The sequence below is a fragment of the Gopherus evgoodei genome, chromosome 1 (genome assembly GCF_007399415.2).
Source record: "Gopherus evgoodei ecotype Sinaloan lineage chromosome 1, rGopEvg1_v1.p, whole genome shotgun sequence".
Taxonomy (NCBI): domain Eukaryota; kingdom Metazoa; phylum Chordata; order Testudines; family Testudinidae; genus Gopherus; species Gopherus evgoodei.
In genome coordinates, this window is record NC_044322.1 from 164,811,022 (window position 1) to 164,836,422 (window position 25,401).

Below are 25,401 nucleotides of genomic sequence, written 5' to 3' on the forward strand. Positions count from 1 at the left end.
TACCCCTGTCACGAAAGAGAGCAGCACTGGTCTCCACCCAAGTAAGGCAAGGGCTAAGGGGCCGGAAGCCTGAGAGTGGGTGCCCTTACTGGACCACTAGGGGGAAACGTGCTGCTGCCCTGAGCTGTGACAAAGGAAACAATGGAATGCTTCCTATATAGAATTAATCTCACCTTCAAGCTATTTATGTCTTTGTCTATGATTCCCTCATCTCCCAGGGTGTGCCATAATATTGCTATAACTTGAAGTGGGCATGCTCATCACAGCCTCCTCATGAGGATCTCATAGGAGCCAAGAGTACAGTCTAAATAGTCTCTACAAGATCCCTTTTACAGAGTTCAGGATGGCACTATTTACTACAATGTTCTCAGAGTATGTATTTACAACCAGGCCCAGTACCTTCATATTTGGGGCTTTCAGAAATCTCTTTCCAGGAAAACTGATTCTTCCCACTTTCAACTTTTTTTAAACTTGCTTCAAAAAACTCATTAAATTAGAAATTCTTGTACTACAGTATTGATATTATTTCTTGGACTATAAAATACATATGATTGTGTGTTTTGGAATTTCTTCCCTTTAGAAACCATTTTAAAAAACAGTGAAATACGGAACCTTCTAACTAGATGCTTAAAAGTCTAGCCATCACTATGATCTGAGTGCAACCAGTATAAGATGATTTTCCGTAGGCTTTAATCTTTGTCAGTTTAGTCAGAGTAGCTCACAAACACTGCAAACCTAACTTGTTCTGATGGCAGAACTGAAATGTGTATGTTGTGACCAGGAAGAGGTAAGACATGTTCTGGCACTGGAAAACTTATACCTACTGGGGAACAAGTCAGAAAGATGACTTTGCCTATGCTTCCATATTGAAGATTATATCCAACCAGGGATGGGGGAATATTTATGTCTGCAGTCAGTTTACGCCTGCAAGAAAATAAATGGAGGGCAGCATGGAAGCCTGGGGTATAAGCTCTGCCACTTCCTGTCTCTTTCCAGTGGCATTACTAACTGAAAGGCTTGTGGGAGGGGATCCTGCAAGGCCATGGAAGAGGATCTTGTCTCTGAAGTTTGCGCCTTCTCTCTCTCTGATGTTCTGCCTCACTTTATGCCAGCCTTTCTGCCACCCCCACCCCCAACAGCTCAGGTAAAAATATCACCAGTGGCTACAACAATTCCCCTCCCTTCCAAACATATTCAGCTTTATGCATGGTAGCACACTCTATATCTGAGGTCACCCTAGCATTACACAATTGGTAGAAGTATTAGTCATGGAGCTCACAAACGTTATACGTTCGGTTATTGTTCCAATATACTTTACCAGGACAGAGAAAGCACCATTGCCATAGGGTGGATGGGGGGAAAGGCTAGCCAAATTCTCTGCTACTGTCAGCTCACATGCAGAAATGTGCACATGAATGACAATCACCATCATACACCTCCCCTGTGAAGCTTCTGCTGCCAGCTTACCAACTGCACTTATTGGTAGTCTGGTCAGTCAGAGCCATAATCGGTTTTCCCAATGGCTCTATCAAAAGTTAATGAATCAAAGAGCAGGGTGGATAAGAAACAGTGAGGCAAATTCCACAACCATAAGCTATTTAGCATAGGAATTCTCCCTTTTTATGCTTGTACAGAATCCAGCATAATCGGTTGCAACCTGAAATGGAGTCTTTGAGCATATTTACTATAAAAAACCACCACCATCTTTCGTTGCCTCTCCCTGAGGACAACTCAATGCAAATTTTGAGTTCTGAGATGACACTCTAAAAGCAGAAAGCCTCTTAAAAAAACCCAAAACCCTTCCCCCCAAAACACTCATGTTTCTTGTATGGTTTATCAGATGAACTTCAGGGTTTGGTCAGTGATGCAAATTGGAGGCCATCTGAGCACAAGGTTCCTGAGATATAGCTTTTCTTAAAGCTGACATGTTCTGGCAATTAATTTTTGTGCCCAGCGAGAGATCAAACCAGGGCTGAGATCATCACACCAAGATCTCAGACACCTGAGAGTTACCCCAACAGGGTTCATGCCACTCACCAGCCCTTTGCGGAAAATCAGATTACAATGCTATTAGCCAAACATTAACTCTTTAGTTTGGATCATCAGCCTCTGAAGTTCTTGGTGTTGCGCCAAATAAATGAGCATGTGTGAACAGAAGAGTTAACAGGATTTTTAGCCTTGGAAATTTTAAGAGGCTTAGATGGTTTAAGACAATAACCAGTAGTCCTTTGAACTTGACCTACCCAGCCAGTATGAGCCTGAGTCCCACCTTGTGCAGAAATCTGGAAAAGGTCAGAAGACATACTGCTAAAAATCCATCTCCATCAGAGTTGTGAGGTTTTTGTTTATGTTCTCCAAAAATTAAAAAACAAAAACAAATGTATTTTTGTAAAAAAAAATTAGACATGCACATGCTTGCTGACAGGGGAAGGCTATTGTGGAGGAGGAGGAGGAGTGGGGCCTCAGGTGAGTGGGAGGGACACTGGGAAGGAGACATGAAGGTGAGTGACAAAGGGAGGTGGCAGGGAAAAGGTGCAGGAGTGCCTGTCAGTCCTACGGTCTCCTCTTTTGTGCACACCAGGATCTGGGCACCCATATATGGCACTTTGACCTCCTTCTATGCCCCTTCTTATGTGAGCCAGGTTCTCGGTGGGTGTTAACTTTCTGGGGAGTCCCTCTTCCTATATCTCCATGGGATTGAGGATCCCTGTCCCTCTGGGAGTGTTTCATCCTCAGTCCCTGAACTCTTGTGTGTGCCACAATCTGAGGGGCCCTGCCCATCTATGTGAGCCAAGTTCTGTGGGGGCTTGTCTTTTTGGGCAGTGATCTGAACCCCATACCCTACACTTATGTGATCTGGGGGTCTCTGTCCCCACGTGAGCCAGGATCTGGGGAAGTAATGCCCTTGTGGGTGAGGAGGTGAGAACAGACTTGCTTGGAGCATGCACCAAGAACACACTGCTAAACTGGGGTGAGGAACTGAGAATGGGTATGCTTGACACATCAGAGGCTCTCCAATGGAGCAGTTCACACATCTCAGAGTGGTTATTTCAAGTTATATTCATCTCCCCAGGTGGTTCTCACTTAGCTGAGACCATCACATCAAGATGATTATTGCTGGCTCTGCCACTGGCCTGCTGGGTACCCATGGTCAAGTCATTTCACCTGTTTCCCATATATAAATTGGGAATAGGAAGTAAAGTTCTTTGAGACCTACTGGTGAAAAGCACTGTATAAAAGCTATGTTTTTTGAATACTATCTAGCCAGAGTAGCATATCAACTGAAAACCGAGGTGAGAACTACAACTGCCTAAATGGCTACTAATGTCTATGAATATGGTTTTTTTTATGATTTTCTTTTAAAAAACCCCACACCCTAGGAAACCAAATTGCAAAAAGCTTCATTAACACACAGTTAAGGTTGCTTTTGCTGACAGTTCGTGGCCTTTTAAAACAATTAGTTCATCAAAACTCAAACTCCTGAAAACCAGGAAATACAAACTTAAAGAAAAAACCCATGTAACCTTAACTATGCCCTCTCTGAGAGATACCCCAAAATACCCATCTCTCTCTCTCTCACACACACACTCACACACCCTTTTTACTGTAATAGACAGCTGCTCTCTAGACCTGCCTTAAGTGCAAACACTGTGCTTACTCCCCTGACAGAATACCACACTAGAATAATAGAATCATAGACTAAGGTCAGAAGGGACCATTTGATCATCTAGTCTGACCTCATGCACAATGCAGGCCACAGAATCTCACCCATCCACTCCTGTATCAAACCTGTGTCTGAGCCATTGAAGTCCTCAAATCATGGTTTAAAGACTTCAAGGTGCAGAGAATCTTCCAGCAAATGACCCATGCCCCACGCTGCAGAGGAAGGCAAAAAACCCCAGAGCCTCTGCCAATCTGCCCTGGAGGAAAATTCCTTCCTGACTCCAAATATGGTCATCGGCTAAACCCTGAGCATGTGGGCAAGACTCACCAGATACCCAGGAAAGAATTCTCTGTAGTAACTCAGATCCCACCCCATCTAACATCCCATCACATGCCATTGGGCATATTTACCGCTAATAGTCAAAGACCAATTAATTGCCAAAATTAGGCTATCCCATTATACCATCCTCTCCATAAACTCATCAAGCCAGATATGTCTTTTGCCCCCACTGCTCCCCTTGGAAGCCTGTTCCAGAACTTCACTCCTCTGATGGTTAGAAACCTTCGTCTAATTTCAAGTCTCAACTTCCTGATGGTCAGTTTGTTCTTTTTAACAATTTATAATTCCCTTCACACCACCTAAACCTATGCTTTTCCCTACCTATCATTAAATCCACAGATTGCTCTCATATCCTATCACTACTGACAATACTCATAGCAAGACCATCCCAGTGCTCTTCTCCTGACACGGCCTACACAATTCCATATTGAAATGATGCCAGATTGAAACTTTAAGGTACATATGCACCTCTTTCCTTTGATCACACATGTGAGGAGATCTGGGTCTGAACCCTCTCTCACATCATCTCAATCACAGCTCTGTGATGCTCCTCAAACTAAACCCAAGATCACCTCATATCACAAACATATCGCTACCAACCAGCACAACTATACCTAACATGGTGACTGCAGCTGGAACACATGCAGACAGTTCCCAGTAGCTCTTGCCAGTTCCATGGGGCAGAGGTAAGATTGGATGGATATTTTACCTCGTAAAATACCTCTTATTTTCTGGTTTTCAGAAGTCTGAATTTTGCTGAACTGGACCTTTTTGAAGGACACAAGCTAGCATTGGGCAACCCTAACTCCGCATAATAAAATTTTAGATCATTTAATTAAAGATATTTTGGCTATAAGCATGTATGTTAAAAGTATCAGAGGGGTAGCCGTGTTAGTCTGGATCTGTAAAAGCAGCAAAGGGTCCTGTGGCACCTTATAGACTAACAGACGTTTTGGAGATGAGCTTTCGTGGGTGAATACCCACTTTATCAGATGCATACACCCACGAAAGCTCATGCTCCAAAATGTCTGTTAGTCTGTCTATAAGGTGCCACAGGACCCTTTGCTATGTTAAAAGCACTAACATTACCGACGTGCCTACACATAATGAACCAGCACCAGTTTCAGTTAAAAACTGCTTTAGAGGCAACCTATCAGCAGTAACTTTACAGAACCTCACCCCATTCTGTTAGCACACAAAGGCAAAATCTGCAATAGCACAATTACATTTTGGCACCAGGACTATTACAAAAGGGATTACCAAATCCTGTACACTGCAATCTGTACTGAACATTCTAAACACTGGCATTCATTTTGTTAGCAACAAAACAATATTTTCCTAGCAGTTAACACACGTGTATATAGACAATAAAAATGCTGGTCAAAGCACTACTCAAGAATAGGAATGAGAAAAGAATAATCTTATTTCTAAAAACATACAGTGGACTAAAAAGGTATACAAGCCTCATGAACAGTTTGGCAAAATCACTGCTTTGAAATAATCTCTTTCCACAAAACCTTGTATATTTTGATTATACAGGCCATGAGCACTAGAAATTACAAGTCTGAGAAAAAAGATTAAGGGAATAAGGATACAGAATTTACTTTAAGAGTCAATTTGACTCTTAAAAAAGGAAATTCTGTATCCGTATTCCTTTAATCTATTTTGTCAGATTTGTAATTTCTAGTACTCATGGCTTCTATTTAATCTGACTCTTAAGTCTGGTCGCACTGTGCATCCACAGTATAGGAAATAGATGTAAAGCTGTTTAAATCCCAGGAAATGCACTTACGTCAAGGATTATTTCTTCAAATGATACATAAAGAGAAAACACATGAAATTCTAACCAACAAAGATCTCATTTTCATGCTATAGAGAAATATGGAGACTTATCTATAATTGAAATGTTTTTCATAATTTTCCCATGAAACATAAGCAGGTCTTTAAAACACTGATGAATGTGTCAATATTTAATTTTTGGTAATTAACAGTGTCCACTTCCATCCTCCATTTCCATGTATTTGGAATAGACCTTGTATAAACATAGTAAACTATTTTCTACAGTAATGCTTGAAAAAATCCATTTGTAAGTGGCAAATGGAAAGTCTTCTCTGGCAATCATGGGGTCATAAATCACCAATTTCTGCAGACTTTAATCTTTCATTATAAAAAATCGATTGTCACAGTTTCAGGGCAACTGCAGCTATACTGCTACTCCAGATCTCCACTCCAGCACCCAGGCACGTCTCAGACCTCCAGCTGTCACCTGTCTCTGAGCAGGGTCCTGTGTCCTACTCCCTTCTGACAGGGGATTTAAAGGCTGCACAGCTGTCCGAAATACTCTGTGATATCCACAGCAACCCAACCTGCCTTAAGGCCAGCATCTAGGCTGAGCTCTCTCTCCAAGGGCTATGAAAGGTGTGATTTACCAGTAATCTGAACAGCTCTTTCTAAGTAAGCACTTTTATTCTTAGGGCAAAAGCATCACAGAGAAAAAAACAAACAATAAAAAGATTTTAATGCTCACAGGAATCACTCATCTTTCACTTGGGGCGTTTGGTAGACCGACATCCCTTCTAACTAGGGTGACCAGATGTCCCGATTTTATAGCGACAGTCCCAATATTTGGGGCTTTTTTTATATAACCACCTATTATCCCCGTCTTGATTTTTCACACTTTCTATCTGGTCAACCTACTTCTAACCCTTCAGCAAGGGTTGAAGTCTCACCTCTTGGACACAAAGTCTTGTCCATTTGTTGAATCAAAATCAAAGTGTCTGTTTAAAGTCGGCTTTTTATTTAAAAGAAAAAAAATTGCTTTATCCCCCAGCCTCCTGAAAACAGGTAAAACCAGTCCTTCCCATGACTCCCCAGAAGGCCAAGCTTCAAAGCACCTCCTCTTCCTTAAAAAACTCACAAATAATTATCACTCACACTGATATCAAGGGCTATGAATATTCTACAGCTAATACTGTCTAGCCCGTCTCAATATAATGGCTATTTCATGTTCATGCATAAAAACATAAAATACAACATAAACACTGCATGTGGTTGCAGTATATGTCACATTGATCTCTAATCCTTATGGTTGCAACAAGTGTATTAAGAACATTAAATGAGGCAGAGCTGTATTTCTCAGACTGCAAGGTAGAGCTGTATTTCTCAGACTGCAGACTACTCTAATACACTGCTGCTCAAGTTTTGTCAAGCAGCAACAGATTAAAATTAACAGAAGTCTCGTCGGCTTCACTGCTGCTATTCAGGACCCTGGAGGCAGCAATGAAATTGCAAAAAACCACATCAGCTTCATGCTGCTACTGCTTGGTAAGACTGTAAGCAGCAGCAAAGCGAGACACTGGAGATATTCACAGAGAAGAAGCACAAAAAAAAACAGTAGGCAGTGGAGAAGAGTGATAGAGCTGCATAGACCTCTTTTCTCCCTTGCTTTACCACAGCCACGAAGCTGGAGGAGGCATACTGGAGATGATCTTCTCCCCTTAACTCCTCATCCCTACAGGCTTACCTTCTTAATACAAGAAGAAGTAGAGATTCCAATGAAGTTAAACGGCAACAAGTTTATACAGCCTCCCCCCGACCCAAAAAAAAATTATTTTGTGGAATTCACTACTGCAAAAATCAGTGACGCCAAGAGCTTAGTAGAATCTAAATCAATTTATAAATCAAAATAAGAACATTAATAACTACATAAAATAAGAGAAGATTAAAAAGTTAAGATATATTAACTCTGATGCTTCTCCCAAACATCTCCTTGCCATCATTCATGCTATCTGTTATTCAGGAAGGATCTCCCTGAGTTCGTCAGCAAAGCTTCCCATTCTTTTCACATTCGAGTTCCTTCTGAACACTCAACTGTCATGATGTCTATAAGAAATTTGTTAGCCACCACTGTCATGCCTAGAGTATAACCAAGTATAAATTTTCATGTCCATTTTAAAAATACGTTTATTAACATAACAGTATTTGTTGCTTCCCTCCACAGTACCTGTGGTGTCTCTTTAGGTTATAAAATCCCTGTCCAAGGGACTGCACTGTCTATATAAGGGGAAAAAAAAAAACCCACAAAACACATACACACTCCATGGGCACTTCTGGAACTAAAACAGTAATTAATAATTATGCTTCAGGCATAAGACAGTTAGTAACTGCTTAAGCAAGAGGAGACTTTCCTTACAAGCAGATTATTCCATAATTTTCCAATCAATAGGCGTTTTGGGCCTTCCTCTGATGTATCTGGTAAAGCCTCAGACAAGATACAGGACTAGAGGAACCACTGGTCTGATCTGGTACAGCAACTCTTATAACCCTAAGAAGATTAAGTCTAAAAAATACCAAGGCAGACGAACTGACGTTACAAATAAAAGCTTTTTGTTTGGTTTGCAGTCTATTCCTGAATGTTTTGTCAGTTACACATCTGAGCAAGAGTTTTCAGCTAATAGATGTCAGCTGGCCCCAGTGAGCAACACTAGCCAAGGTAAAAGATCAGAGCTCATCTCCCTTCACATGCAAGTGCCCAGTGACATCTGGGAATGATCAGTGGAACTGTCTGAAGGTCCCAAGTTCCCCTCTCTCACAGCAGAGACTAGCCTATCAGTCCAAAAAATGAAGGTTTGCCGAGGCTGCAAGGGTATAACTGATTACTCATGCAGCCAAGGTAGCACCATCCAACTTCTCTCTTCTGAAGATAGCACACACTGCAGGTAGTTAGTAAACTTACTAACTCCACTTTTTGCATAGCTGTGGAGATCTGTTAGTAAGGTTTACATCAGGGGTCGGCAACTTTTCAGAAGTGGTGTGCCAAGCCTTCATTTATTCACTCTAATTTAAGGTTTTGCGTGCCAGTAATACATTTTAACATTTTTAGACGGTTTCTTTCTATAAAAGTCTATAATAACTAAACCATTGTTGTACGTAAAGTAAATGTTTTTAAAATGTTTAAGAAGCTTCATTTAAAACTAAATTAAAATGCGGAGTCCCCCAGACCAGTGGCCAGGACCCAGGCAGTGTGAGTGCCACTGAAAATCAGCTCAAGTGCCGCCTTCGGCACGTGTGCCATAGGTTGCCTACCCCTAGTTTACACAATGTAGCCAAAGCAGGTTATATTGGTAAATGTGCAGTTTTGCCAGTGTAACTGCATCAACATTAGGGGCTTTTGCTGACATCTGAAATTGGAGATCTGCAGTTTCCACACCTGCTTCTCCTGCTTTAACTGTAACCTTTGCAATGATATAAACAGATTTCTCATTTTCTCCTCCTATATATACAGATAATCTTCTTACTCCTGTGTATATAGAAATTATTAAAATAATTTTCTCATGAGGGAATTCTGCACCAAAAAATTAAAATTCTGAGCACAATATTTTAAAAAAAAAGTCTGCAAATTTTATTTGTCAATAAATAAATGCGGAGGCTCCAGCATGGCATGGGCTTGTTTGGGTGCAGGGGGATGGGGCTCAGCAGAGGGTGGTGCGCATGTAGGGAGTGGGGCTTGGCAGGGAGGGCCAGGTGTGAAGAAGGTGGAGCTTGGTGGGGTGGGGGTTCGGGTGCAAAGGGTTCAGATGCTTGGGACTTGGGCAGACAAGGGAGCAGCTCCCCATACAGTGACGTCTCCTCCCCCATAGCCACTGGCTGCATAGAGGTGGGAGATCACTCTGCAACCTCCTCTGGGACACAGACTTGGTGGTGAGGCTGCACCTAACCCTGACACACTGCAAGGGCCAGGCCTGCCCCAGAAACACACCAAGGCCCTGCCCCTCCATACCAGGCACGCCAGATGTGGGCAGGCAGGTTCAGCTTGGCTGGATACAAGCATTGAGGGGCTTGGTGTGGGATGAGAGGGTGCTGTGTGGAGCAATCTGGGTGCAGGCAGCTCAGTCAGGAGTCTGGGTGCAATCTTGACGCACAGGGCTTGTTGGGGTGTTCCGGGTGCAGGGCCAATAGGACTCTGAATGGGGGTCCAGGTGAAGATGGTTAGGGCTCAACAAAGTGAATCTGGGTGTAGGAGGGATAGGGCTCAGTGGGGGGTCCAGGTGCTGGGGGAGGGGGGCTTGGTGAGGTGAGGGTCCAAGTGCACCTGGTTGGGGTCCAAGCAGCTGGGGCTGGAGCTCGTCACTGTAGGGGTTTGAGTGTGTGGAACTCAGCAGGGGGTGGTCTGGGTGCGGGGAGTGGGGCTTGGCAGGGAGGGCCAGGTGTGAAGAAGGTGGGGCTCGGTTCAGATGTATGGGACTTGGGCAGACAAGGGAGCAGCTCCCCATACAGTGACCTCTTCTCCCCCATGGCCGATGGGGGCAGGAAGCAAGGGGTGGGTTTGCGCAGCCAGGAGAGGTTTCTGGGGGTGGGTCTAACCACTTTCCCTGCATGGAATGGCTGGGACCAGAATTTCTCACCCACCCCCAGCCCAGCCAGAACTATCAGTTGAGCTCAGTGCAGGAGAGGAGCCCCAAATAGGGCTGGGAAGGGCCAGAAGCCTGGGGCTCTGGGTGCAGGAGCCCCAGGTGAGGCAGGGTGCGTGTGTCTGCACGCACAGGGGTTGGGCGGATGGGTCTAACTGGCCCTGGTCAGGGCTTCCCCAGCCATGCAATTTACCTCCCCGCTGGCTGTTCTGGGTGCCCAAAATGACACGCCCTGATGCTGGGGAGGCGCACATGACCACTCTTGCAGCTTCCTTTTGCTTCCCTGTCAGAAAGTCATTTCTGCAATGGACATGAAGTCTGCATGTGCGCAGTGGCACAGAATTCCCCCAGGAGTAACAGCTGCATTAACTGTAAAAGCCCTTGGGGTTTCTGGTTTTGTTTTTTAAAAACAAACTTCCTACTATTCAGTCACCCTATAATTGTTCCCCAAATTGTTTTCTGGGCTTCAACACATTAAAGAGATCTTTAGCTATCCTAGTCTCAAAGAAAGCAACAAAGAGTAACCCAAACAAAAACAAAAACAAAAAACAACCCAACACGTCCAAGATATAATACCTTATTGAGTTTGCCAAGTGAAGATATGAGATCTGCCCATTCGCTTGAAGATTCAAAATTCCTCAAAGCTTTTTCAATTACTGAAGAATAATTTCTGTATCTGTAGTCCCTGAACAGCTCCTGCTCTTCTGGATCCATCTTGGGTCCTCATAGCAAGCCAAAACTGCCTGGCAAATGAAAATGAATAATACACTGTTATGAAAAATTAACCAAGAATTAAATATTGACAAAGCCTACACCTGAAAAGATTGCAAGGGTGTAGTAAGTAAGCAGACATGTTTGAAAGGGAACTGTAAACAAATTAATTTAAAAAAACCAAGTTAAAAGTGATTTAAGGCATGACACCAATTTCCCATTGCCAGCATTTGTGTTTTTTCCTGTTTTTAGAAATGCTCTCTCCTATGTCTGAGTGCATCTTTTATACAGTAACAATAGGGGAGAGTAACTACACAGAATAAATCATTATACACAAAGTAAATAAACTGGAGAGGAATAAGGGAGGGAGAGGAAGATTTTTTCCTACTTTTTTAGCTATAGTAATTGATGGCATTATCTGCAGCAATAAAAAGTAGAAAATCATATTTTAGTGTGAATTTTTAACTATGTGCCAATTCTCATCATTTTATTTCAAGTCTCACAATATTCCGTGTTTCTCTTAAAATCCTCAGCTCCTGGAGTTGTGCAAATGTGAGAATATCAGTTCTGTCTTTTTTAAAAAACACTGAGTCTTTATGGTTGTAGAACAAAGCCTTAAAACATTACCTGAGTGCATACCAAAGGCTCAAAAACCAGAAGTAAGTTGAAAGAATGTAAAACTTATTTTTTTTTTAGAATCTATGATTTTTAGACCCATCTCATAGTTCTGGGGCTCCTGACTCACATTTCAAACAGCTGGGATCGGCAATACTGACAAACTCACTAAAAAATGTTCAGTGATAGGCTCCTATTTTAGTCATTAAAATAAGTCTGTATCTGAAAACAATTCTCATCAACTTAGTCTTTAAAATGTTGGTAAACCAGTTCTATTCTTCCCCTCCATCAAAGATAAAGCTTTTCCCCTCTACCAGTGCGAAACAGTGTTTCCTGGTTTTCAGAGCTTTAAATACAGGCGCATTCAACATTCTGGAAAGGTATATGGCACTGCCAGCCAATATTAGCCCTGCGTTAATGAAGTTTCTTGGCAGTGAATAGTTAAGACCTCATCTTCACTACAAAAAAAGTCTGTCCTTAATTGGTAATAGAGAAGACCAGGCAATCTGTAATTTTCACACATTAGTTGGTTGAGTTTTAACCCAACCTGTTAACACATATGAAAACTACAAACTACCTGGTTTTCTCTAGGATTTTATGCTGAATTAACTAGCTTGAGTTAAGAATACACACACTTTCTTCCCCTCCCCCTCCAGCAAATATATGGCCTTAGAAAGTGACAAATTATGAACACTTGAAACTATAACATGTAACTAGTTCATCTTTCAAACCCATTTTTTTTATCCTCAATTAGCAATGCATGAAAACTGGAATGAAGATGTGGTTACTACCTCACTATCGGTTAAGAAGTTAAAAAGCAAAATTATGTGCCATCCATCCAGGCTATGTCTAGATGTACACTTACTGTGCAGCAAGCTGGGATGTAAATCTACAGCACTCCAGCGTGTTGTGTACTAGCTCTCCATGTGGACCCTGCTCTTCCACCTTAAAAGTTCCCTAGTTATCTCTGACATAGGCTGTTTCAAAATTATCTATTCAGGAGTGGTACTTTATGACCAGAGAAGCTTGTGAGTGGGCTTGTATGATAGGGTTGCTTGTGATAATGGCAGGGGCAGGGGTCGGGATGGTAGTGGTGGGGGGACGGACAGAGCTCAGCAGTCTTAAGTGTCTCTTCTGAATCAAGTCGGATGTTCTTAAAATTCTCGTGCTTCAGGGCTTCAACCAGTCTCCTGCAGAGGTCAGGAAGCAATTTCCCTCTACTCCACCTCAACAGTGTATTTTTTTGGTCTCCTTCCTCTGAAGCATCAGAGATGGCCAGCTGGAAACAGGACACTGGATGCAGGAGGCTAGTACTCTGAAGAGGTCCTGAGTATTCACTTTCTCAGGTGCCTGGCTGGCTGGTTCTTGCTCACATGCTCAGAGTCCAACTGATCACCCACCATATGTGGGGGGGTCAGGAAGGAATTCTCCCCCAGGTCAGACTTGCAGTACCTTACGGGTTTTCCACCTTCCTCTAGAGCATAAGGTGTGTGGGTGCTTGCTAGATTCATCTGGGTATATCTCACTTAATTCATGGGCCATGGGCATTGGTGCAACTTGGTCCCACCTATCCTTTGCCTATGGCACATAACAGTTTAGTCTGAGCACATAACAGTTTAGTCTGGGAGTTGTAATACCGTGGTCTAATTTCAATTGCTGGGTTGTGTTTGTAGCCTGTGATATACAAGAGACTCAACTAGATGATCTGGTAGTCCTTCTGGCCTTAAATTCTATGGCTAGGATACTTGGGCCTGGTCTACACTAGAAAATTAGGTCAGCAAAACTACATCACTCAGGAGTGTGAAAAATCCAAATCTCTGAACAGCATATTTAAACCAATCTAAATCCCCATGTAGACAGCAGGGAGGTGGATTACCTACATTGACAGAATAATTCCTCCCATAAGTGTAGCTAGTGTTTATGCTGAAATATTACAGTGAAACAGCTGTAACGTTTTAAATGTAGATAACCCCACAGATTTATAGTATGCAAGCAACTTTATTTATTGCCTAAAATAAAGAATGCCAAATAAACCTTAATTTTTTATTTTTTTTTAAGAGTTTACATTTTTCAGGCCCAATCCCCTCTCTCTCTCTCTCTCTCATTGTATTACATCATTTAGAAGTTAGAATTGTCTAGAGTGATGCTAAACATAGCAATTCCAGCTTTAACTACTAAAATCAGGGTGCCTGCACTGCTATATACTAAATATGACTCCAGTCCTGCATCCTGTGCCACTGTCCTCTGAGGTAATAGAGAAAATACAAACTACAAATAATAGCTATACCAGCAAAACACACCTAGCATGGACACAGCTATACCAGCAGAACTGCACAATTTTCTTGGTATAAAACTGCATCTGAGTAGATTTGGACTGGAATTCATTCAGACGGACACTTTATGATCAAACTATAAACATTTAACAGTGACTGATTTTCATGGAATCACAAATCATTTTCTAATTATAAAGATGTACCTATTGCTCTCAATGGAACATTTACCACCAATAATCCATTTTTGTACTTAATGTTTAGTAGTTACACTCTTCTATATAAAGTACCTTCACAATGCATGCCAATTTCAGAAATAAGGGTATTTTTCCTAAAGTACAGTAATGAGTCTTGTGGAGAAAGTAAATAGGGAAATGTTATTTACTCCTCATAACACAAGAACTAGGGATCAACAAATGAAATTAATAGGCAGCAGGTTTAAAACGAACAAAAGGAAGTATTTCTTCACACAAAACACAGTCAACCTGTGGAACTCTTTGTCAGAGAATGTTGTGAAGGCCAATACTCTTTTGAACCCTATTATAACTAGATAAACTCGTGGAGAATAGGTACATCAATGGCTATTAGTCAGGATGGGCAGGGATGATGGCCCTATGCCAGAAGCTGGGAATCAGCAACAGGTGATGGATCACTTGATGATTATCTGTTCTGTTCATACCCTCTGGGGCACCTGACATTGGCCATTATTGGAAGACAGGATACTGGGTTAGACAGACCTTTGGTCTGAATCTGACCCAGCACAGCCGTTTTTCTGTTCTTAGTCATCTAAATATTTCTGAAGTCAATTGGAGTTGTGTAGCTAGATGTCAACAAATTTACATTCGATTTTAATAAATGCAAAATAATATTTTAATGAGGGTATAAATACAGACATCAACAAGTAATTAAATAATACTTTTTATCAGTGATCCTGAAGCCCACATTCCATTGCTAGAATGGATGTTAAAGATAAATGAAAAAGTACATAGATTGAATAAGTTATATAAAGTAATTTAGTCATTTCCTCCCATTTTTATCAATCTCAGATGAAGGACAGATTAAAAAAATGTGTTTTGTTTTAAAATATTACTTTTAACCTGAGGTGCACCTTTAATACCTGTGGCTGTCGCCTATAGATAAAGGCTTGCTTGATAAACAAGAGGGTTTTTGTCCAAATACACCACAACTTGGTTTAAGTGTCTCTGTTCTCTTTCCATTTCCCCTATTAATAATGACAACACAGCATATGTGCAAAGTTCCAACCATGCATCACTGTGCAGACTGCAGGGCAGTTTTGCTCACCAGGAGTCAGGGGCTCCATTTTGCCAGGTGCCAGACTGGACACCATGATTTGGGCAGAAGTTCACCCAGATACAGTTGATACCATGGGAGAGGAGAAGACCCTGCAGCATCGATGCAGCAAACAGGGCCCCACAGCCCTCCTCCACAGCATCTGCCAGCCAAGCACTATGGCAAAGACCACAGCTGTTGCAGGGAGGGGAGGGTATGAGCTGCGGGAGCTCGACAGTCTGCACTAGAATATGCACACCTACAGCCTTCCTCCCAGAAACACACACAAATCCCCACTCTCATACATAGGTTTGCACACACAAAACTGGCCATACTTGGTCAAACCAATGGTCCACCCAGCCCAATATCCTGTCTTCCCACAGTGCCCAGTGCCACCTGCTTCAGAGGAATGAACAGAGCAGAACAGCCACTGAATGATCCAGCCCGTTCCGCCAGCTGGAGGCATGGGGAGACCCGAGCATGGGGCTGCGCGCACACACACACACACACACACACCTGCCCCCTCCACCGAGATGCGCTACACACACGCACAGCGGTGACGACACACATACACAGCTCTCACATTCCCCCCACCCCCGGATACCCTCGCACCGGCTGGCAGGGCGGCGGGGGGGGGGGGCACACCCCGCTCTCCCGCGGGTCCCGGCCGCGGCTGGCTCGGGGCGGCGGGAAGAAGCGGCTCCCGCACTGCAGGGGAGCAGCCCGGGGCGGGTGGGGCCGCGACGCAGGGGCCCCGGGGACCCACCTGACGAGGCGGAGGCAGCGGCTCCGGCCGGGCACGGACCTCGCTGCCACTTCCCTGCGACGTGTCTCTGCCCGGGGCGGGGCCGGGGGGGGCAGCCCCTCCGTTTCTATGGTAACCAGGCGGGGCGGGGCGGGGTCTCGCTCCTGCGCCCGGGGACCCGCCCCACTGCCCAGCTCGGGCGGCTCCGCTTCGGCCAGCTCGGGAAATACCACTCTGGACTGGGGAGGGGGGAGCTTCAGCCGCCGGAAACGAGGAAGTCCGGTCTACCTTCACTCCCCCTCCTTCCGCCTTGTCAGGAATGTGGAGCTGCCTAGATTCATCATGATTAGATTGGAAAGTATACTCCCCCCCGTAGGGCCAGGGTAAGTGGTACATTCCGTAGCCACGGCTGTGTGTCTGGCGCCACCTGCCGGCGAAGCAGGGGAAGCGCAGCGGAGCGCCCCGGTAGTGCCGCTGCATAAAAGCGGGGGTCGCCCCTGGGGCCGCTGCTGAGGGGTAGCTCCCATTCATACCGGTCCCAGCGCTGATCGCGCACGCCAGCTCGCTGTGGGGTGGGTAGTGCATGTTGCAGAGCAGGTGCCAAAGCCACCTTTGCAGAGGGGCGTTGTTCCTGTAACACAAGCAACAGCAACGTCGCCTGCTGAAATGATCGGCAGTGACATAACCAGCACACTGAAACAGCGATCATTGGGGATTCAGGTTTCAGAGTGGTAGCCGTGTTAGTCTGTATCAGCAAAAACAACAAGGAGTCCTTGTGGCACCTTTGAGAGACTAACACATTTATTTGGGCATAAGCTTTCATGGGCTAAAACCCATTTCATCAGATGCATAGAGTAAGAAATACAGTGGGCAGGTTTATATTACAACATATGGAAAGACAGGAGTTGCCTTACCAAGTGGGGGGTCAGTGCTAAGGAGGCCAATTCAATCAGGGTGGAGGTGCCCTATTCCCAACAGTTGATAGGAAGGGATGAATATCGGAGAGATACTCATATCTTCTTGTCAACTGTTAGGAATGGGCCACATCCACCCTGACTGAATTGGCCTCATTAGCATAGACGCTGAGTCCGTGGTGCTTCAGCCCCAGAGCACCCATGGGGAAAAATTGTTTTGCTGCACCCACCAGTAGCTCCGTGCCCTGCCCCCCCAATCCCAGCTTGCCTCTGCCGCCTTCCCTGAGCGCGCTGCTTTTCCCCCTAGCTCCTAGTGCTTCCCACTGTGAGACAGCTGTTTTGTGGCAGCAAGTGCTTGGGGGAGGGGGAACACAGCATGCTTGGGGAAGAAGTGGGACTGGGGCAGGGATTTGGGGAAAGAATCCAATAGGGGCAGAGAGAGGGTGGAATTGGGGTGAGGACTTTGGGGAAGGGGTTGGAATGGGGGCAGGGCAGGGGTGGAGTTGGGGCAGGGCCAGGATGGGGGTGCACAAGCACTCACTGGCACCAGGAAAAGTTGGTGCTTATGCTCATTAGCACTATAAAAAGTATTTTTCTCTCTGTGGATGTCTGTTTATCTCACAGCAGAGCAACAGAGCTGCTGACCAGACTGGTCACCTAGGCACTGTGGGATATCCTCCTGAGGCTAAAAGCTGTGTAAACAGGAAGAATGTGTCTTCACTTGCACATCACTGGAAGAGCATCACCGGTAAAAGCTGTATGCCTCTGTGGAGGTGATTTCCTTTTTGTGGTGAAACTTCTGAGTTTCACTGCACAAAGTCATTGGCAAGTGTACACGCTCCCATAGTTTTTGTGCAAAAAAGGGACTGTTTCCGCTTTAAATGGCAAGTGTAGACATGCCCTAAGTGAGTACACAAACTAGTGCTTTACTTTCACTGGGTCCCTATCACTGGTGAAACTTACAGCGCAAAAACTCTGCAAGTGTAGACATACCCTAAATCAGTGACACTCAGACTGAGACTTGGGAACTGCAAGTGGCTCCTGCAGCTCTTTGCAGCACATGGTATTAAAAAACTGTGTGATTTAATTATTAACCAATCTAAGTTATTAACCAATTGTAGATGATAAAATAACCATATTTGGTCAGTTATTTTCCTGTGAGAATATATTATTCTCTGATCTATACACTAAATATTTTCCTTGTCATAGAATAATGGGGTTGGAGAGGACCTTATCTAGTCCAACCCCCTGGTCAAAGGGGGGGGGGGAACCAATCCTTAGACAGATTTTTGCCCCCTCAAGGATTGAACTCACAACCCTAGAGTTAGAAGGCCAATACTCAGACCACTGAGCTATCCCTCCCCTGCCATACTGTTTAAATATGAATATATAGTACTATAGTAAATGAAACAAAGAATTTAAACTACTGTGACTCTTCTGGGCAATGCTGATCACTAATTTGGCTTTTCAGCTACTGAGGTCTGAGTATCACTGCTTTAAATCAACACCTGTTTAGTTGACCTACTCACAGGTAAGCTCCACTTGAGCTGTTCTCGAACTGTGGTCTGTAGCCCACAGAAGTCCAGTGCCATTTCCATTGGCTTGCTGAAGGAAACATTTCTGAGAATCCAACAGTGAAGTATGAGGAGGAGAGCATGTCCAGAAGAGGCTCTGCCTCTCTTATGAGATGGGGGGTACCCAGGGCTGGCTCCAGGTTCTCTGCCTCTCCAAGCAGAAAAAAAAAAAAAGCCGATTGGCAGCACTTCCGCAGCAGCTCAGTCGCGCCGCTCCATTCTTCTGCAGCAGTTCAATGGTGGGTCCTTCACTCCCTCTCTTCCTCTTCAGCAGCACTTTGGCAGCAGCTCAAAAGGGAAGAGAGGGACTGAGGGGCCCGCCACCAAATTACTGCTGAAGACTCTGGATGGGCTGCCCCAATAGTGGATGGAGTGCTGCCCCTTTGTATTGGCCGTCCCAAGCACCTGCTTCCTTAGCTGGTGCCTGGAGCTGGTCCTGGGGTACCTGACGGAAAAGTGTAGAACCACTACTCTAAAACAAGGCTAGATGCTTGCTAGCTTGCCAATAGTGCCTAAAAAGGACAAGTGCAGGCAGCACCTTGCAAGTGGTGAAGCCTAGGAAGGACCAATGGGTAAGTGGCCTTTCTGTCACTTTTGCACCTCCAGAATTCTGGATCCACTCAGGGACATACCTATCTCATAACAGTTCAGACCAGCCTCCAAGGCTACTCTAACTTAAGCTGTTTGCATTGCAACAGCTCTTTATGGATCCACATCACCTCCTGTTCCAGTATGCTCCCAACCTTTCAACTGCCATATCCCTACAAAGTCCTTACATGGGAGAGTGCCAGCACAACAATGGCCAGGGAACTGAACTCCTAAGTAACTCACTACATCAGCTTTGCCACTTAATTTTAATTTCATTCATATACACATTTTGTACTTCCCTTCTGTACATTTTGGTAGAAGTTGATCCAAACAATTTGAGATAAATCTTACATAAAACATTGTAAGTCTCAAGCGTATTTAAAAAATAAACAAATAATCACATGTAAAATGTATATATGCATTGATATCAAGCCAATTCATGGACACCTGGTTACACTGATAATATTTGGTCACTTATCTTGTAATGTTAATCTATTAATGTCTAGTTGAATTCTCCAATAATATTTACCTTTCATATAGCAACATTCATGTCCAAAACTTAATTCTTAACAAACATTAACCCACACTGTGGATTTAAGCCAGGGCCTGTGTAAGGGTGAAGAGGGTGAGAGAGAAACATGCAGCAACTGCAGTCACTGAGAAAATTTGGGCTAGCAGTCCAAGCGCACTTTGAAAAGGCATTCTCCCACAACAACTCAGCTCCTCCAGCTGGTGCAAAGGGGAATGTCTCTGATCCACAATGCCTTTGGAGATTCTAATGCTGGGGTTGGAACTAGATAAGCATAGTACTTGCAATGCCCACTACCAGTGTGGCTGGCCCCTAAGCAATTTGAAGGGAAAAGGACGTAAAGAAGCTCCTTGCTCCCTCCCTTCCATACCCACCCAAAGCCACTATCCAATTCATAATCTCACTTTTACGTGCATATGACACACAAAAAGTCACCATATATGAACTGTTTTTTCACTAATCAACTGCCCATGGAGCGTATCCGTCTTGGAGGGTAAAACAGCTAAATATACAGCATTCTGAGCTCCCTCATCTGGAGTTTTAGGAGCATTCAGACCTATTAAGTCAGTCTTCAGCCATCTGGGGCAGTCAGCATTAAGAATTCTGTCAAATTTCTTTTTCTCATTCATCATCCTGCCTTGGGTCTTGGACAATACTACAATTCCAATTTCAGACATACTGTAGGTAGGCAGTATGGGGCTAGCACTCCTTCTCATGTACTCCATTCTTGGTACAGTATCTTCCACAAATGTTTTCCATAAGCTTCACTAGCTGCTCCTTAGTGATTGTATCACTGCAAAATTTCTGCTGCTGACCTTGGCTGCAACTTGCAAATGCCAAAACACTCATGACATTTGATACATTTACTCCTGTGGTTATAACAGGGAAAATGCCATAGTTCGATTATCAACAAAATACTGTATAATTTTAGAATAAAGGAGAAAGAAAAGTGATTGATCTCAAATAACACATCTATCATTAAGATGAAAGAGTGAAATAGTCTTGCATAAAGCTAAATAGAAGAGTTTCTGGACAAATGGTCCTAACGATAAAATATAAAAACAATCAAGATTTTAAAGAATACATTTGCAGATGACACCAAACTGGGAGGGGTTGCAATCACTTTGGAGGACAGGATTAGAATTCAAAAAGACCTTGATAAATTGAAGAATTGAAATCAACAAAAATTAAATTCACTAAACTACAAAACTACACTTAGGAAGGAAAAATCAAATGCACAACTACAGAATGGGGAATAACTGGCTAAGCAATACTGCCAAACAGTTCTGGTGGTTATAGTGGATCAAAAATTGAATGAGTCAACGAAGTGATGCAGTTGTGAAAAAGGCTAATATAATTCTGGAGAGTATTAATAGGAGTGTCATATCTAAGACACAGTAGTTAAATGTTCTGCTCTGTTGGGACTGGTGAGGCCTCACCTGGAGTACTGTGTCCAGTTTAGGGTGCCACACTTTTAAAAAGACATGGACAGATTGGAGAGAGTCCAGAGGCAAGCAATAAAAATAATAAAAGGTTTAGAAATCCTGACCTATGAAGAAAAGTTAAAATGCCAGGTATGTTTAATCTTGAGAAAAGAAGACAGAGAGAACCTGATATATGCAAGGTAATTGTAGCTGTGTTGGTCCCAGGATATGAGACAAGGTGGGTGAGGCAACATCTTTTATTGGACCAATTTCTGTTGGTGAGAGAGACAAGCTTTCAAGCCACACAGAGCTCTTCCTCAGGTCATGATGGACCTGAGGAAGATTTCTGTGGCTCAAACACTCTTACTAACAGAAGTTAAGGGAAACTGATAACAATCTTCAAATATGTTGAAGGCTGTTACAGGGGATGGTGATCAGTTGTTCTCTGTATCCACAAAAGGTAGAACAAGAAGTAATCAGCTTAATCTGCAGCAAGGACGACTTAGGTTAGATATTAGGAAAAACTTTCTAAGTATAATGATAGTTTAGCACTGGAACAGTATTTCACAGGTTGGAAAACCACCTGTCAGAGATAGGCTAGGAAGGTATTCTAGGTGCTGCCTTATCATGGGGAATGGGCTATATGACCTCTCAAGTTCCCTTCCAATCTTACATTTCTAAGACTCGATGAAGACTATGGCTCAGAGCTTCAGCTACAGTCAAGGAGTGCACATTTCAAGAGGGAGGCACAAAACTGATCTTTGATCTTTTCTGAATATGAGCCTGCCCTGATAATGGTCCGGTGCTTACTTCACGTGGCTCCCGGAAGCAGCAGCATGTCCCTTCTTGGGGTCCTATGTAGAGGTGCAGCTAGGCATCTCTGCACTCTGCCCCATCCGCAGGCACTGCCCTGCATCTCCCATTGGAACACCGGAGGGAGGCCATGCCACTGCTTCCGGGAACTGTACGGAGCGGCCCCTGACCCTGTGCCAAAGCTGGAGTGCTGGAATAGGGCAAGCCCCAGATCCCACTCCCCAGAAGGAGCTTGAGGGCTGGATTAAAATGGCTGGTGGACTGGATCCATCCCATGGGCTGTAGTTTGCCCACCTCTGATTTAGGGAGTACAGCTTTCCAAAGTGTACTAAATTAAGAAATAAATGCAAAAAACATAACAAATAAATTTAGAGCCACCAAAAGAATTCAGTTGAGACTAGTGTGACCAGATAGCAAGTATAAAAAATCAGGACAGGAGCTGGGGGGTAATATAAGAAAAAGACCCAAAAATCAGGACTGTCTCTATAAAACTGGGGCATCTGGTCACCCTAGCTGAGACGTGTCACTTTGGGAGATAAGTAAGTGATTTAAGGAAAAAGAGTGAGGATTTAAAGGAGCTTTTGCACAAATTAACATTGAAGAGTTCCAAGAGAACTGAACAGTCGGGATTGGGGAAATGTTAAAGAGTAAAAGTGTTAAAGAAAAGAGGTGCTTGGTTTGAGAATGAAAGCCAGTTATGGCAGTATAACATGGTGCAGTCCTGCCTGGTGAAATCTTTAGTAATCAAACAAACTATGCAAAGGAGAGGTCAGTGGTGATAACTACCATGATTACAGTATGTGCTTTTCCCACCCCCGAGAAGCCTTGACAGCCATTTTGAAGGAAATGGACCCTTCCCAATGAATGTGTCTGTAAATGAGCAATTGTGCTAGTTGTTGCAGGTACAGAGACAATCTGACTGAAATTGGCTTACTATGGACGACTGAGCTGAAATCACTAAAGGAAATAGTGATTTCTGTATGGCTTAACTGCTTCCAAATGTACTAGTAGCAATATAACGTTGGCACAGAAAAGGGAGGTAATAAATTGTAGTGCTAAGTTAAAGGAAAAAATAAATGAAACTGCAGTTGGAATTGCCTGCCAGAAAAACAGGGATCTTACTACAGTCTGAACTTAGATACAGAAGAAAAAGAAGGGAGAGAAAACAGCAGTAAACCAAAACGTAGCTAGGATACAACAGTTATAAGCCCAGGCCAAGAAAGGTATCTTGCTTGTGAAGAACTTATTCAAAATAGGGCTGTCAAATAATTAAAAATAATAGTCACAATTAATTGCAGTTTTAATCATACTATTAAACAATAACAGAATATTAATTTAAATGGATTATAAACACTATTGGATGTTTTTCTACCTTTTTAAATATATTGATTTCAATTACAACACAAAATACAAAGTGTACAGTGCTCACTTTATATTATTTTTTATTATAAATATTTGCAGTGTAAAAAGGACAATATTTTTCAAGTCATCTCATACAAGTACTGTAGAGCAATCTCTTTATTGTGAAAGTATAACTTACAAATGTAGAATTTTTTTTAACATAACTGAACTCAAAACAAAACAATGTAAATCTTTTGCGCCTACAAGTGGAAGCATGAAGAGGCATCCAAATGTTTAGCATATCTGGTACATAAATACCTTGCAATGCCAGCTACAAAAGTGCCATGTGAATGCCAGTTCTCATTTTCTGGTGACATTGTAAATAAGAAGCAGGAAATATTACCTTCCATAAATATAAACAAACTTGTTTGTCTTAGAGATTGATTGAACAAGAAGTAAGACCGAGTGGACTGTATATGGTGAATTGAAAAATATATTTATTTTATCTTTTTTACAGTGCAAATATTTGTAATAATATAAAGCGAGCACTTTATAATTTAAATTGGTATTCTATTATTGTTTAACAGTGTGATAAAAAACTGAGATTAATTATGACTTTTTAATTCTAGTTAATTTGTTTTGTGTTAATCACTTGCATTAATTGCGATTGACAGCCCTGATTCAAAGCTTTTTATAAATATGAACATTGCAGTTTAGAGATGTAAACTCTTGTTGCTGCCGACTCAACCTGGCAAAAGGGTTACAGAAATGTAAGCAACTTAAATGTATCATAACATGCACTTTACAAAAGGAACACTTCAGGACTATAAACATTTTAGAAAAGAAGGAAGTTCAAAGAGTCAGCTGGCAAGGCTAAATCAAGCAAGTTTAAAATATTTATTTGGTCTCTCATAATAAACGTATATAAATACAACATAGCAAGGGACCTCAGAATTTAAGAAAGCAGCTATTTAAAAAGAAAACGTAAAATGTACACGTAAACAGAATTGGCTTTCAAAAGATTCCACTAAAAATCCATCTGAATCTTTCAGTCAAGGTTTGTAGAGCTGACACAGACACTCTTTGGGCGGCAGCCAGTGTTTCCTGGCAGCCTTAACTTTGTTAGTTAACACTTGGGGTGTCTTAATAATTTAAAAAATGTTAAATGTTGTAAAAGTAAGTTGTAAATGTTAAAAACAAATTAGTAAATAAAACTAGGGACTTAAAGGGCAGCCACACTCAGGATTATGGGGAAGAGACCCTGTATCCTTTTTCAGTAATAAAGGAACAGCTAAAAGAGCTGCAGAAGAAAAGTAATTATTAATAATAGTAATAATATGTATAATATATAATGACATTGATATACCTAATATGTTATAGCAAGTAAAATGTAGAGGTTAAATTATGAAAGGAATGTACATTTCTATTACATGTGCAATGTACACAGTAAAGGGGGGCGGTAAAAGAAATATAAACAAGAATTGGTACTTAATTCAAATCCAATAAGGGCTCCAAAGAGGATCCACAATATGTTGTATTTTGTTTTTCAGGTGGCTGTGTACCACAAAAGCAGAAACCAACCCAGCCCCCGGGAAAATCAGTAAATGTAAGAAGGAGTGAAACCCAACCACCAAAATCCTATTTGAAAGTGCCATCCAAATGGTTTAGGAAATATTGTACAAAAATGTTCAGTTTATTTATGTCAGTGTTATTAAATTTTACCAATCTACAGTTATCTAAACAATTGTGCCCACTAAAATTTGGTGGAATATGGTTTAGAACTGTTGAAAAAACTTTCTGGACAATAAGGTATAATTTAAAGTGTGTAAAACTGCCAAGGTGGGGATGGGGCAACTGCACTGAAAAAAATTAACAGGACTGGCCTGGAAAGTGGACTGTTTGAAATTGCTATGATAGTCAGAAATCAAGCTCACAGATATGCTGTGGGACCATTGTTGCCAACACAGAGGGTGCCCGAGGCAGGCAACAGTGGTTCGTTGCCCAGAGTGCGAAGCGCCAATGAACACACACCAGGGTGGATAAGCAAGCAAAGTTTATTTGAGATCTCAAAAGTGGTGCAAGGAGACAAACACCTCAAATCATGCACACCTACACAAGTGGCTTTTCCCTTTTTATAAGTTTTTTTTCCTCTTTCTTCTTTCTTCTCCCCTCCT

The 25,401-nt window shown here is 42.7% G+C and overlaps 1 protein-coding gene and 1 long non-coding RNA gene across 3 annotated transcripts in view; one reads left to right on the top strand and one right to left on the bottom strand.

Annotated features, from left to right (window-relative positions):
* Positions 1-16,161, bottom strand: part of DOP1B (DOP1 leucine zipper like protein B) — a 94,747-nt gene extending 78,586 nt beyond the window's left edge. For both annotated transcript variants that reach the window (XM_030578138.1, XM_030578129.1), the window contains exons 1-2: positions 16,066-16,161; positions 10,990-11,156 (exon numbers count right to left, since the gene is read on the bottom strand). In XM_030578138.1, the coding sequence (XP_030433998.1) occupies positions 10,990-11,127 (138 nt within the window). In that variant the 5' untranslated portion in view covers positions 11,128-11,156; positions 16,066-16,161. The remainder of the gene's footprint in view (positions 1-10,989; positions 11,157-16,065) is intronic.
* Positions 16,162-16,170: 9 nt separating this feature from the next.
* On the top strand, positions 16,171-25,385 carry LOC115658746. Its single transcript, XR_004002378.1, has 3 exons — positions 16,171-16,427; positions 17,583-17,706; positions 24,778-25,385. It is a non-coding gene; the product is annotated as an uncharacterized LOC115658746 (long non-coding RNA).
* The last annotated feature ends 16 nt before the right edge of the window (positions 25,386-25,401 follow it).